This window comes from Pelodiscus sinensis, chromosome 15 (assembly GCF_049634645.1).
Source record: "Pelodiscus sinensis isolate JC-2024 chromosome 15, ASM4963464v1, whole genome shotgun sequence".
Lineage (NCBI taxonomy): Eukaryota > Metazoa > Chordata > Testudines > Trionychidae > Pelodiscus > Pelodiscus sinensis.
The window spans coordinates 10,866,660-10,882,073 of NC_134725.1; the positions used below are offsets into that span (position 1 = coordinate 10,866,660).

Here is a 15,414-nt window from a genome sequence, read left to right on the forward strand (position 1 = left end):
AGTGCAGGGATAACAAAAGGGATAGCAAATGAGGAGCAGAAGAGATGTATTAGGGGGCAAGGCCTGTTGGAGCAATGAAACTTAAGCATGCACATAAGTGATTGGCTGAATGCATGCCTAAGAAAATATAGACAAGGAAAAGTCTGCAGAAATGCGTGCTCAAAAGACAGCCAACAGGGCTGTTGTCCTGAGTGTTCCTTGATCAAAGAGCTTTGCCCGACAGTCCTGTCTCCAGCCCTGCTTGGTTAATGCACTTTTAAGAGGCAATGATTTATTTGCGAGGAGCTGTATGGAGTGTCCAGAAGCACATCCTGCCTTGCATGCTAACAATGCTAAACAATGTCTCATGTGCTTTATAGGGACGGATTGCTTTATAGGGGGAGGTGCCTATTACTGATCAGAAAATAAACCACCTACGTTCCTACCCTGAGAAAGGAAAGTGCCTGAGATCCTTGGCATAATTATGTATCCACACACCTTTGAGGCTGTGGCCAGCATGCTCTGCAGCTTGGGCTGAGGGCCCATTTGGCACCATTGTAATGTTCATTAAATGACAGATTCCTGGGTATCGCCACAGGGAGTGTATTGTCATTCCGCATCTCATAGCAGAGCCAAGCACACTGCCTGCTCATTACCTTCAGGGACCATGCCCAGACAGTGATCCTGGCCAGCTTTCGGAGTGTCCGAGAACAAGCAGACTACCTTCATGGAGCTGTAACCCTTGCTTGAAATTTAATCAGAAAAATCCTTCCTCAAATATCCTGTTTCTCAAGTGGTGGTATGCCATTACCTCCATGGAACCATCTTTAAAAAAAAAAAAGTGTATTTTGACAGCACGTCACTGAAAACGGCAGCTCAAATAGCTTTTCATGCAACTAGCACTACCCGTGCTCCTGTTCTCGTGGTTGTCTTGCAAGTCTGTTTTAGTGCATAATGTAATGTGCATTTACATAGCACCTTATTGCTGGGAATCAAAAGCACTTCACGGACCTTTCATTTCTTAAACTTGCTATCAAAAACCCTACATGTGGGGGCGCAGGACAGGTGGGGGGTGGGGGCTAGATAAAGTTTATTATCTTCATGTAGCAACTGAGGGAACTGAGACATGGAAGGGTTAAATGGCTTACCCAAGGTCACAGGACAAATCAGTAAAAAGTGGAATATGAACCTAGGAGTCCTACCCAGTCTCTTCCTGGAAAGTTCTCCATCAGCCCCTTTTGATACTGTTGCTTTGTGTTATTATTTTTGTCTTCTGTAACTCCATAGATGTTTGCTCTTTCTAATCCTCCTGGAGTCAGTGTGTTCAGCTATTGAGGGGATGGCTGGGGACCCATCTGGATTCTGAGAGCCCTGTGATTTCACTCTTGCCATGCACTGCATAGCTGTGTAGGGAATAATTCCGGACACACTGGGTGCAGGTGAAAACAAGCAGAGGATTTATTGGTTCACACAGCTGGTGGAGTACCCATCAGGGGTTAGCCTGGTGAGCACTAACTTAACCAAAACATACATTAGATTATATAGGCAGCAGATGGGTGGAGGGGAAGTAATTTGATAGGTCTAGCGGCAGAAATGAGATATGCACATAAGCCAATAAAATATAAAGGTTACACAGGATCCCCACCCATCGCCAATTAAGCATATTATCACTAATACAATTAATTATTCTTAACAAGCTAAATAAGCCAACATAAACAGGATGGAAGCCCCCGAAATGGACATGGTGATGTTAACTTGTTTTGCTGAAATTGTGATGTCAACTGTGAGATGACTCCTTCCTTGTGTTGGCACAGTCCTTGGGATCCAAGCTGATTAATCTGAAATTACAGGAGACAGTAAGAAAAACCGCGCAGCCTGGCTGGTACCAGCCAGGCCTTATCAGAGTAAGGCCCCTTTGGAATGTGGTTGCCAGGACGACTAGGGTCAAGTTAACCGCTGTCTGTGTGCTTCCCAGGCCTGGCCTTAATAATTTAGGATTTGAGTTCTCAGTTCTCAGCAAGATACCATGGACTGCCTCAGTTTACCCCTACAGCTGTATAATAAACTTGCGCTTGAGAAACTGTCCAAAGAGTCTCCAAGCAAGCCAGGCTGACTGTGACTCAGGAACCAATTCAGCTGTAGTTACCAAAGGAAAGTAAAAACTTATAAAACAACAAATACTTAGTGCCCTGTGGACAGCATTTCACATGTGACAGGACATGTAGCATTTAAAACTGGGATTAGGATAACTTGGTTCTGTTTGGGCCCAGACTGAGGGCAACCCCCTGAAGAAAAGCCAAACTGGATTGGGAAGCACATACCTGAAGGATTTTTATTGAAGTCTTTAAAGATGTTGGTACTACCAGTACTTGCTGGCTTTAAAGAACCATCCAGGCTGCAGGTTCTGGTTCAGATGGGACAAAGGAAGCCGCATGTCAATTTATCTGTACAAGGAACATGGCCTTCCATTAGTGGAGTGCTTCAGTGCTAATAGCTCAACACAGGTTTCACTTGTGTAAGTTTTATAAACTGATTCAGAGAGCCAGAATTTCCTGCTGCTGCCATTCCTAGCTTGTATATGGTGCTTGATGCTAGATAGTAGTATCAAAGAATAATGAACAGAACTGCCTTTATCATGAACTCGAGTGTTGGCTGGTAAGTGGAGCACAGAATTGGAATCCAAGCTTTTCTGCCTTCTAGTTATGGCTTTAACACTGACTTGCTTATGTAGGCTTTGGGCAAATCATTTGTCCCTGGGCCCACGTATGTAAAACAGAATTCAGCAGTGTGAGGGACAGTGTCTTTAAAGCACTTGGAGACCATAGGCTGAAAGGCACTTAGGGGAGTATGTTGTAAGTATGCAAAGGGTATTGCCTACTCCCATGAGTGTACCACTTCCATCTGTCCCTAAAGGGCTCTTATGGGCATCACCAAGAAAGGCAGGTTGACCCTAAGGAGCGACCTGTTTCTTGATCATTTCTTTGTGTGACCCAGGAGATGAATGAGGACCACAGCACACCGAAAAAAGAGAAGCAAGAGCGAATATCCAAACACAAAGAGAATATGCAGCACACACAGGCCGAAGAGGAAGCCCATCTTCTCAGCCAGCAGAGGCTCTACTATGACAAAAACTGCCGCTTCTTCAGGCGAAAAACCATGACTAAGAGGCATGAGATGGAGCAGCAGAACATTCGGGAGGTACGTCGCACTTGGCGCTCACTCGCTGGACTCTTGGATAAGTTGGTTCTTGGCTGCAGTGTTCAGGGCTGTAAGGCAGTGGCTCTAGGACTCAGAGTGTGGCTGGCTGGTGATAGATGGACCTCTTGCTGGTTACCTGGGACAGGCTCTTTTCATTTCTAATCGCTAAACTGCATGAAGAGCTAAAAATACACATAATGTTCTGGCAGTTGATTTTCCAAGTAAATGTTGAATCCTCTTGCTGGTGCAGGCAGCTCAATGGGATCTCCTTGCGTGACATTTGTTGTCCGATCTCACTGAGCTTCCCTGGCAGGAGACAGCTGGGTCAGCTGTCATGTGTGCCAGATTCTTCAAGGATCTCCCTGGGAGACATCCATGGTATGCTCACAAGAGCAGTGGCACGAATTCATCATGTGACCTAGTTTTGCCCAATTGGATTGGTGAAGAGCATTCAGATAGCTAGAAATAGATGTTACCCTATAAACAGTATTAAAAGAATGTTAAAGCTGCAAAGTCAAGCACTCAGAAGTTGGGAAATGGCAGTGTTGAGGTTGCCTTTACAACCTTCATGTGACCCCCCCCCCCAACACACACACACATATGCAGTACGCTAGCATGTGATCTCACCATTCAGAACTACTTCCACAACAGGACTGCTGTCTAATTCGTTCAGTGCACAGGATGGACCTGCACTGAGATTAATCAGGAGTATGTGGTAAAGGAGATGGTTGAGTCTGTACCAGCTTCTGCCGCAGTATTCCCATGTAATACTGGACAGATCACTTACACCCAGCTTTTCGTAGATGGTCATTAACTGTGTCCCTCATTTCCTCGTAGCCTGAGATGAGATGCTAGGGTCTGATTTGCAGAAGCATGGAGCTTTCACAGCTGCATTGGAAATGAATGGCAGCTGTGCATGGAACATAAATGCTACATAATGCAAAGAACTTTGAAAAATCAGGTCCTGGACATCTCCGAATGCATACCTAAAGCTAGTGAATGCTCCAGCTCCCCCTCTGTAAATGGAGGGAGTGCCATCTCCTCCTCTCATCGGGGTGTTGTGAAGGCTGAGTAATGTTTGTGATGCTCTTAAATATTAGTGTGAGTAGGGATGTAAATGACTAGTCGACTAGTTGCTTCCCCCCCACCCTTGCTGCCTCTATCAGAAAGAGACAGTGGGGTGGGGAAGGGAGAGAAGGGGGCTCTATGTGGCGTTGCTGCTTTGAAATGCTGTGTGCAGCTGAGGGCCAGCTGGGAGTCCAAAGTGGCAGCGCCATATGGAGCCCGGGGTCAGCTGGGGACTCAGAGTCCCTGGGCTCCACATGGCGCTGCCTCTTTGAGACGACGTGGGAAGCACAGGGCCAGCGGGGGATTGCGTGAGTCCCCCACCGGCCTTGTGCTCCCCGCAGCACTCTTGCCTTTGAAGTGTAGCAGCTCTGGGGTTATTGCTACACTTCAAAGGCAGAGGAGCCCTTATCAACTAATCGAATAGTCAGTGCAAATTGCATTGACTATTCGATTAGCTAATTAATCAACATTTTACATCCCTAAACATTAGGAGCATTATAGAAAAGCCCATGAGGAAATAAAAGAAATTCTATTTTCAGAGCAGGTATTGAATAGTGTGGTGAAAACGAAGCTTGGGACCCCACACTCAATAACAAGAAGACAAATTCATTAAGTGAACACCATCCATCCGGTGCACTGAAAAAGGCAGGGCTCCTATGGAAAAATAGTATATCGGCATATAACTAAACTTTGACTGTGTCATAATGCACATGTGCACTTGGGCAAAATTAAGGTTTCACAAGCCATCTATGTTCCTGGTGAGTCTTCCCTGAGGGTGCCAGGTGAAGATATTTGCATAAAACATCACTAATTCCAAGGCTTGAAGTAGTGAGCATTTTCAGTTTATCAGATCCCTTTGGATAGGAATGTGAAAGAACATCAGTATCTCTCAAAATCCAGCTAGTGACCTTGATCATCAGATGCAATTCAGTTCAGTTTAGGCATTGCCTAGTTGGCAGTACTGATTCCCTGCCGGAGATGACCCACCACTCTAAGCCTACTTTTCTTTCCTATCCTAAAGCTGCTATCACAGACCCAAGTATGGGTCTGCCCTATGGGCTGGCATACCTGTGGTGATTTGGGATGGAATTTTTTTTACTGACGTAGTTAGTGATATACATAAGCCCTAATGAAGACACAATCAAACCAGTTTAACTTACTTCACTTTTACACATCGTCTGGAATAGAGAAGGGCGTCTGGGATGATCTGGTGAATGGAAAACCTCCCTTATCAGAGAGAGCTTGGCTTGCTTAGCCTAACCAAACTAAGGATGCAGGAGGAGATATTGCACTCTATAAACACATCAGAGGGATAAACAATGTGGGGGAGAGGAGTTAAGTGCCAGTGCTAATAAGAACAAGTACATATAAATGGGTCATTCTACAGACTTAGGCTTAAGTTCTGGAGCAGCCTTCTAACGTAGCTGTAGAGGCAAAAAACCAACTGGCTTCAGACTGGTACATTTGTGGAGGGGATGATATGATGAGACACCTTAGAATGGCATGTCGTGGATCTGCAACTGCTAGCAGCAAATATCTCCAGCGGCCGGTGATGACAAAGGATGAGTTGGGCTCTGAGTTACAACAGGGATTTCTTTCCCAGGATGGTGAGTCTTAGCCACATGCTCAGGATCTAAGTGTTGTTTGCTGTTGAGAAGGAATTTTCCTCCAGGCCAGCTAGGCAGAGAGTTTTCGCCTTTCTCTGCAAGTTTAAACTTGAGTGTGGTGGATTCTCTGGAACTTGAAGTCTTTAAATCATGATTTGAGGATATCAGTAACTCAGCCAGAGATTAGGGGTCTGTTTCAGGAGTGGGTGGAGGAGGTTCTGTGGCCTGTGACATGCAGGTCAGACTAGATAATTGGTCAAGGGCTGCACTTTTCCATGATATTAATGGAGGAGGTACGGGGTCTGGGATGGAGGTTGGGTGCAGAAGGGAGCTTGGGGTAAGGGATTAAGGTGCAGGAGGGGGTGTGGGATCTGGAGTTTGGATTCAGGGAGGGAGTTGTGACCTGGGGCAGAGGGTTTGGGTTACATGGGGTAGGGTGACAGGAGGGAGAGGGTATTGGGATGCAGGGTTTGGGAGGGCGTATGGGTGCAGGAGTGGGGGTGCAGAGCATTGGATTATGTGGGGTAGCAGTGCAGGAGGGGGGTGGTGCTAGGGTGCCTGATGAAGGCTCTTACATAGGCAGCTCCCAGCCAGCAGGTTCCTCAGCCAGGCTTCCTGCCTTCCATGCCCCCACAAGCCACTTAGAGCAGGCAGCTCCACGGGCCTGGTGTGCTTCTCTGAAGGCTGAGCGCCCAGCGGGAGGGGAAGAGGAGTACTCTGCCTGCTAGCTCAGGCTCCTGCTAGGCCCTGGGCCAAATCTGGGGCTTGGCAGGATGGATGCTGCCTGCAGACCGTATTTTGCCTGCCCCTCGACTGGATGATCACAATGGTCCCTTCTGACCTTAAAGTCTGAGTCTACGATCTGCTTCCATGCTGATGGATTGCAGCGCTTAGCAACTCCAGGATAGTTAAAACAGAAACATTTGCTAGTACAAATTGTGTCTTGAGGAAACTTGCTAGACCACCTGGCGGCAGGTCTTGTGCGAGGGTCAGGGCCAAAGAGAACCCTGCAGTGGACGGCTGGCGAAACACAGTGCTAAGTTTGATCATGTCTGATTTTCATTATTCTGTCTGCTGACCTGGTCTGTTCTCAAGGGCAGGATTGTTTTCTATGGTTGGAATTTTCAGAAGCTCTCAGCACAGGACTAATTTTGCTACCGTTTACGTCCATGCACGTTTTGCTCCAGTACTTTGTCCAGCCCAATTTCAGTGATTCAGAAGATGGAGTTTCCACTCTTCCTTTTGGGCGATCATGCCACAGTCTAACAGAGTTCACTAGGGGACCATCCGTCCTGATATTTAGTCTGTCATTTATTTTGCTTGTTGTTTTTTCTGATGGCTCCTAGTTTAAAACCCAGTGGAGAAATCATGATGTCCTCAGTAGTGAGTGAAACACCAGTTAATTCTGTGCTCCAGCATAGCTTAATTATGTCTATGTCACTGTTTGGAAAGTGGCACCCCCCCCAGGTCCTCATAGCCTGAGGCAGAGGGAGAGCCGTCTGGATCTGAGAAGAGAACACAGAAAGGGGTACAGAACTTTGGAAAATCCTTCCTCTCTGCATGCCATCTCATAATGGGCACCAACTATGCGTTGAATGGGAACTGCTAGTCATCCATGCTGAGCTGAGCCCCCTGAATGCTGCTGAACGATTGGTGAAGGGCTCTGTTGCTCCTAACAGCCCCCTGAGGCAGAAATATTAACAGCAGGCAGGGGAGGACCTGGGACTAGAACACTTGATCTGTCCTAGTTGAAACGCAAGCCTCTGTGCAAGGCCCCAGGGGGCTGCATGGAGCACTCTGTCCCAGGGTATGCACACATTCCAATTACGTGGAGCGAGGAGCATATCGAGCTTTGCAAAAGCTATGCAGCAGGGGCCAGAATGGCGCTACCGACCGCAGCTGGCAGCACAGCTCTCCTGGCGTGCTCTGGGGCGTCTCTCATTGGCCTTACCTCAGTGGTGGTTCTGCTTGTGTGCATGGAGATGCCTTTGCTCCTGGAACGCAAGCACCAGCGCTCAAGAGCCCTCTGGATTTTCCTGTTTCCTGAGCATTGCAGAAGGTGTGTTTAATGGGAGGTAGCAGCACTCTCGTATATCGCAGAAAGCACATGGCCCATCAGTGCCACCTGCTGGGTAGGTGGTGGAAAGAAAAGGCACAGCCAACTGAAAGGACAAGGTCAGAGTTGGGGGCAAAGTGGGACCGAAGGAGGTTATGAGCAGGTTTGTTCTGAGCCCCATTCTGTGCTGCATGTGTCTTAGCAGCACATGCATTTCCCCTGAGTGGGAGGGCTGGCCATATTTCTTATGTCTGTGCAGGAAGCAATTTGCAGCCTGAGGGGGATTGAATGTTGCCTATTTCTGAGACTGTCCCTTCCAGCCCCTAGCTTCCCTTGTGCTGTGTCGTACTTAGGAATTAAACAAAAAGCGGACCCAGAAAGAAATGGAGCATGCCATGCTGATCCGGCACGACGAGTCGACGCGTGAGCTGGAGTACCGGCAGCTGCACACGCTGCAGAAGCTGCGGATGGACCTGATCCGTCTGCAGCACCAGACTGAGCTTGAGAACCAGCTGGAGTACAACAAACGGCGGGAGAGGGAGCTGCACCGGAAGCACTTTATGGAACTCCGGCAACAGCCAAAAAATCTGAAGGTATTGGGGAGCTTTGTTTTCTTCAGCTGCTTTGCACCTATCCCCTCCTCTTTGCCCTCAGATATGGCCTGACCAGCCTGTCACCAACCTGCCTTTCCTCCTTGGTATCTCCCAGGTGTTCTTTGCATGTGCTGGCCTCCTGTGCCTCGTTTCTATTAGGGATGTAAAATCCTGATTAACCAGTTAAACATTGTTTAACTTAGGGGGCTGCTCTGGCTAGGCTGGAGTGCTCTTGCCAACTGTGTGGTGGGCCCAGCTGTGCTGGAGCAATCCCCTACCCACGTTGGGTAGGGGACCGCTGCAACCCAGGCAGGCCACTAGTAACCTGTAAGCATCACCCAATAAGTTAAGCACCCTAGTTTCTATGTTTTGAAGTGCCATGTCAGCATAGGTAGCTAAGTGTTTGTTTGTAATACTCACAATTGACAAGGCATTAGAGATTTTTCTCCTATCAATCTGTCCTTTCTTTAGCCACACGCTTGTCCATAAACCTTAGTACTGAATCCATTTGTAAAGGGTTCTGGTGCTGCTTCCCTGCTTCTGGCATTATCAGAACACTAAATAAAGGTTGGTGTGCTGGTATTTTGCTGCATTCTGCTAAGGCAGCCTCTGACCACTCAGAAACCCACTGAGCAAATCTTTACGCTTCTCCATTCACATTGCCTTGTCTTTTCAGATCCTACAGTCTTCATGTGAATGTACTGTGGGGGCAAGAAGTGGGTTGTGGGGAATTTGAGGGATAGAAAAATGATGGGGACTTGGAGAGTAAAGACACTTGTCACATCTCTGAATGTGGTACCTGTCCCATGAAGCAGTGATTGTAGAAGAAAAAACGCTCTAGGTTGATTAGCTTGTGAATGCTGCAGGTTAAGGCCATTACTTGACCTAATACTTGAGCAGATGCTTAATTTCCATTATCTTCCATGTGTCATAAACTTAATAATGTGCTTGTCTAAATAGAGGTCTAAGTCAGAAACCTCTTCTCTCTGAAAGAGACCGCTGCTTGTATTGGTGGATCAGCTAGTCATCCAAGTAAGACCATGTTAATGGAGAGCATGGTAATACCTTGTCCAATAACTAGCTGCACTCTCCTATATCTGTTTGTTTTGGACATACCATAGCCCTGCCTGTTAGCCTTCTCAGTGCCCAAAGCCCTCCCTTTATCTTCCGGTTCTCCCATTTCTCTGCAGGCCATGGAAATGCAGATCAAGAAGCAGTTCCAGGATACGTGCAAAGTGCAGACGAAGCAGTATAAAGCACTCAAGAATCACCAGCTGGAAGTCACTCCAAAGAGCGAGCACAAAACGATCCTGAAGAGTCTGAAAGACGAGCAGACGAGGAAGCTTGCCATCCTGGCAGAGCAGTACGAGCAGAGCATCAACGAGATGATGGCTTCGCAAGCCGTAAGTACAAAACCCAGAGCTCCAGATCCTCTTGGTGAATGGGATGGGCCAGGATTTGTGCCCATAGTGAAACATGGGTATGAGCATTATGTACTGTGGGGGATAGAGCCAGGTTTAATGTGAGCAGCTTCCCCTCCATCTCTGCCAGTGCACCTCACTCTTGGTCCCCACACAGCTTTCCTGCTTGACAGGAAGGGCCCTTGCATTTCTAGTCATGGGCCTCTCCCATTCAGTCTGCCTAGCATGCTGAATTGTGCTAGGTTATAGGGCAAGGATCATAGTCAATTGGGTAACAAAGACCTTCAAACAAGATTTGCTTTTGATTTCAGTAGAGTCCCAAATGTCTCGTCTTTGCCCTCTCCACTCTGCTGCACAGATGGTATGAATTTGGCCCAGAGAAGAGCAACAAGAATGATGAAAGGTCTAGAGAACATGAGCTGTGAGGGAAGGCTGAAAGAATTGAGCTTGTTTAGTTTAGAAAAGAGAAGACTGAGAGGGCACATGGTAGGGGTTTTCAGGTATCTAAAAGGGTGTTACAAGGATGAGGGAGAAAAAATTTTCTCCTTGGCCTCTGAGGATAGGACAAGAAGCAATGGGCTTAAACTGCAGCAAGGGAGGTTTAGGTTGGACATTAGGAAACACTTCCTAGCTGTCAGGGTAGTCAAACACTGGAATAAATTGCCTGAGGAGGTTGTGGAATCTCCATCACTGGAGATATTTAAGAGCAACTTAGACAGACACTTGTTAGGGATGATTCTAGATGGTGCTTGGTCCTGCCATGAGGGCAGGGGACTGGACTCGATGACCTCTCAAGGTCCCTTCGAGTTGTAGTGTTCTATGATTCTACAGTTAAAAAACAGACATTCCTCAAACTGGTCTGAAAACAACGTACAGAGTGTATGAAGGTCAAATTTACCCCATCCTGGGATTTGCCTTTATCAAAGAATACAAAAGCCTTCTCCGGAGACATGGATGTGCTAGAGTTCCTCCCTCTGAGCTACTCTGCCCACGTCCTAGGTGCCCAAAGAGACAATGCTACTCCACGTACATCCAGATGTAGTAATGAGCTCCCTATCTCAATGGATCTGGAGAAGCCACTTACCCTCTTTTGGCATCATCAGCACCTGTATGTTGAGTGGAGTGTTGGAGGCAGTCACTGCAAATCTCTTGAAACAAGTAACTGTCCAAAGTTACTGCATGGAGGTTAAGTCCATCAATGGCTATTAGCTAGGATGGGTAGGAATGGCATCTCTGGCTTCTGTTTCTCTGCAAGTGGGAGACAGGGGAGGGATCATATGAGGACTACCTATTCTGATCCCTCCCTCTGGGGCATCTGGTATTGGCCACTGTTGGCAGACAGGATACTGGGCTAGATGGACTTTTGGTCTGACCCAGTATGGCTGTTCTTATGTGAATAACAAAACACAGTGATTTGGAGAGCCACTCAATGGAAGAACTCTTCCTAGCTCATTCTGTCCTGGGTGTAACTGCCGGTAGGTGCCCTTACTTTCTCTGTTTCCCAAGGTATTGAGGAACTGACAAAGTCCAGCTCTGTCCACTCAGACACACAGTATTTCTCTGACCTTCCCTAGCTGCTAACATAGCAAGCATCTTTTTCCTAGCCAAGTAAGCTCCTTTATCCACCATTTTCAGTGGCCCTGCTCACCAGCTGGCAGTGCCTGCATGATACTATTGTCTCAACAGTAGGATTTCGGTAATACTTTCAGCGCCAGGCTTCCACCAATGAAGCAGACCAGTTCCGTTACACAGCCTACCCCTGGAAATCCTGCTGCCTAAGCCTCATGGCTGGACCTACAAGCCACTGGGAAGACAGACATATATAATGCATATGTCGCTTGCCATCAGCTGTCAGCTGGGATTGGAGTTATGCTTAGGGGCAAACTCATCCGTGAGCATAGGCAAGGAGCAGACCATTCCCACCTAGCTGTAAAGCAAGGAAATGACCGGTTGAGCTGACATTTTTCTCTTTTAATGTTCTTGCAGCTGCGGCTGGATGAGGCTCAAGAAGCAGAATGCCAAGCCCTAAGGCTGCAGCTCCAGCAGGAGATGGAGCTGCTGAACGCATACCAGAGCAAAATCAAGATGCAGACGGAAGCACAACATGAACGGGAGCTCCAGAAGCTAGAGCAGAGGGTGTCTTTGCGCAGGGCCCATCTGGAACAAAAGGTATGTTTCTGATTGGCTACCAGGCAACATCTGATGTTCTCCGTTGTAAACGGCTCCTTAGAGCTAGCAACACCCAAGCTGTCCTTGTTCCTAGTTGAATCAATGGTAGGAAATCTGGAGAAATAATTTCCAAATGGGTAAAAGGAAATAATGTTGGCACACACAATTCACCTGGCTATTTGTTGAGACACATAATCTAATAGGAGTTCTTAAAGAATTACTCATTTACATGGGAAAGGAGAGCATCTGCAGTTAGCCCTTGTAATTTGTCTCTGTGGGGTTAATCGGTAGAGCCCTGTGCAGTCTGTCCACATCTGTACAGATCTGTGAATAGTCATTAAGAGGCGCAGGGTTCTACTCTCAAGAGCCACAGTGGCCTGAGAGGACTGTGGTCGTATCCAGGAGCCAGCACCACATCTGGCAGCTGCTCCCAGCAGTGCAGTTGCACCGCCCCCAACCCTGCTGCAAAAGGAGCTGTACTTCCATAGCCAGGAGACACCGCAGCTGGTACCAGGCTGGGGACAGTGCAGCTGGGCTGCTAGGAGAGGGCACTGGCTCCTGGGGGCAACAGGACCATGTTCCTCTCTGGCACAGTTACTCAGGAGAAGAACCCAATGGCGCTCTGTGGATATCTGCATTGGCAGGTAGACATTTCTATTTGCACAGGGCTCTATTCATCAGCTCTCCTGCTTTAGGGTTGAACATCAGCTGGAGTCAGGAAGAAATCTATCCCACATTGTCATGTTAAACAGCTAGGTGCATTTAAAGGGTTTAAGTATCTGGGATTGACTAGTGCTTGTTGCTAAGATACTCAACTACCTAACCAGGCAAGGTGGTCCTCAGGCAACAGTTGGATTGTCTGTTCCCACAGTGAGATACATCTGCCTCCAGAGAGGCCAAAGCCATATAAGGTATAGGATGAGGTCCAGTGCTAGCATTTTTCCTGTCCTTAAGCCCCTCTCTATTCTACACTTCATGGCTTCAGTGTGGAAGACCAAATGCTGCACCTAAATTAGCAAAGTAGGGGCTTTCACCCAAAGTGGTGGATGCCGGACAGCTTGTAAGCTGTTACCCTGGAGCGTGCTGAACTTTGAGGTGCTGGCTAAGGAAGCTGTTGACTGTGCTTGTTTCAGATTGAAGAGGAGCTGGCTGCCCTCCAGAAGGAACGCAGCGAGAGGATAAAGTTTCTGTTGGAAAAGCAAGAGCGAGAGATTGAAACGTTTGACATGGAGAGTCTGCGAATGGGCTTTGAGAATTTGGTCACATTAGATTATCCCAAGGAGGACTATAGATGAGATTAAATTTTTCTTTTGCCATTTTCAAAAAAGCAAACAAAAAAAATTATGAAAACCCAACATTCCCCATGTTAACGGGCGTGCTCTCTCTCTTTCTGTCTCTTACTGACATCGTGTCGGACTAGTGCCTGTAATGTTCCTAATCTGTCAGGGTCCCTTCCCCTGCGTCAAGTGCCAGTGCTGGATAGCTCCTGGCCGGTCTCTTTTCATAGTACGTCACAGTATTGATGTCTCTGTGCAATGATGAAAAATGTTTCAGTGAAAGCTTTGGAGACAATTTTAATGAATCAAACAAAAGTGGATGTTTGTTGCTTTTAAGCAATCACTCATTTTACCACCAATCAATGAAAGTACAAGCAAAAAAAAAACCCCATCCCTATATATGAAAACCCAGGGGGAGAGAGACAAAATCTGCAGCCTTACCTTAACTAGCTGCTGCATAATTTTATTTTATTTTTATTTTTTTGGTATTTATTCATCAGGAATAATTAAAATAAATTTATTAAAGATTGAGAAATTTGATACATTTTACAGAAAAAAATCTTAATTGTGATGTACATATCAATGGTGACATTATTACTTTGGGGGGGGGGCAAGGGAGGGAAGGGGACAGGGTGAAGAGATCTTGTGATTTTTAAAAGAACCATGCCAAGTGTGTTGGGGTTTGCCCTCAGCCTTTGGCACATTCTTGATTGTATCATAATCATTCTCTGCTGTTGCAGAAAATGTGAATACACTTAAATGAGCCCACAGGATCCCAGTAGCACAAATTGGGCTTTGTCAAATCGTGTATTTTGTGTATAGAAGGAATTTAAGGAGAGCTTTTACTTATTTTCATATTGTATTTTAACTGTTTCTCTGATCAAAATTTTTTTACTCCTTTCTTCTCCCCATCCCCAGCTGCCCCACTCTCAACCTTCCAGTTCAGTATTTTGGAGTTCAACACTGTCCTCAATCAGATCATCCTGATCTTTTTAATTTTTTAAATTTTTTTTTGCCCCTCCCCTAAGCCCACCCCTCGCCCCAGAATCTCGGTCATAAATACTGCATTATTCACACTTTCAAACTGTGTATTTTCTTACAATAAAAAGCGGTTAAAAAAAAGGCTTTACCTTCTTTTGCATGCACTTTAAAAAAACAAAAACAACAAAAAAAACATTTTTCAGGTTCCAAGAAAGAGCATGAATAACTGTCAGAGCTTTTAATTATATTTGTAAATAAAAGTGTTCATCACAATGTCTCGCTGTCTTATTGTCACAGAACAAGCGGCTCTTGTCCCTGGGCCGTGGTTATCCACTCCCAGCCTCACCCCTCCGCTTAAACTGAAGCCTGCCGTGATTTAATGGCTGCTCTTCCAAGAAGCTGGATACATTTGAAGGCTCGGTGCAATCTCTCACTGCTTGTGGTGTAGATGGAATGAGTGGTGCATACTCCACCTCTCCCGTGGAGATGGGCAGTTTTTTCTCTCCATGGTACTGATCCTTTAAACCCATCTTCTTACATCAAACATTTATTACATGACTTTGTCCCCTCTACCCTCCAAGAATTAGTGAATATGATTTCTGCATCCTTTAGTCTGCTGCTGCCGAAGGCTGGATTTGAGGGACTGGACTGGTGGTTCTTTTTTTTTTTCTTTTTTTTTTTTTTTTTTTTTGAGCCCACAGTGCAATAGATCAGGGGTCTGCAACCTATGGCTCTTGAGCCAAATATAGAACCAAACTATGGCTCTTTTATCATTCCCAAAATACATGCAACATTTTAAATTTAAATGAAAAATTCAAGTTTATGAATGTGTAATTATCCTGTAGCTTGAATGCGTGCATGAACCTGAATTTTGACTAGTGATGATGTAAACTTCAGAGAAATTCAAGAAAAGATGCTGCAGCAGAAGTCTCATTAAATAAAGTCTGTGGGTGCAGTGTTTCATTTATGCAGTTATTAATCATCATGTTAATTATCAAACATATTAAGTTGTATATTTTCAGTCATGTAAATGGACATTCTTATGCGAGACTCTGCTGGCCATGT

General features: G+C 46.2%; 1 protein-coding gene and 1 long non-coding RNA gene across 6 annotated transcripts in view; one reads left to right on the forward strand and one right to left on the reverse strand.

Moving 5' to 3' along the window:
* Positions 1-14,622, forward strand: part of TAOK3 (TAO kinase 3) — a 162,955-nt gene extending 148,333 nt beyond the window's left edge. For 4 of the 5 annotated variants that reach the window (XM_075898153.1, XM_075898154.1, XM_075898152.1 and 1 more), the window contains 5 exons: positions 2,974-3,177; positions 8,262-8,501; positions 9,692-9,904; positions 11,909-12,091; positions 13,225-14,622. In XM_075898153.1, the coding sequence (XP_075754268.1) occupies positions 2,974-3,177; positions 8,262-8,501; positions 9,692-9,904; positions 11,909-12,091; positions 13,225-13,386 (1,002 nt within the window). In that variant the 3' untranslated portion in view covers positions 13,387-14,622. The remainder of the gene's footprint in view (positions 1-2,973; positions 3,178-8,261; positions 8,502-9,691; positions 9,905-11,908; positions 12,092-13,224) is intronic. The other variant, XM_075898155.1, reaches the window with a different exon arrangement.
* Positions 1,421-7,908, reverse strand: LOC142818473 (uncharacterized). The gene is made up of 3 exons (XR_012895952.1): positions 7,804-7,908; positions 2,301-2,423; positions 1,421-1,817 (listed from the first exon to the last, which is right to left on the reverse strand). It is a non-coding gene; the product is annotated as an uncharacterized LOC142818473 (long non-coding RNA).
* Positions 14,623-15,414: the final 792 nt, after the last annotated feature.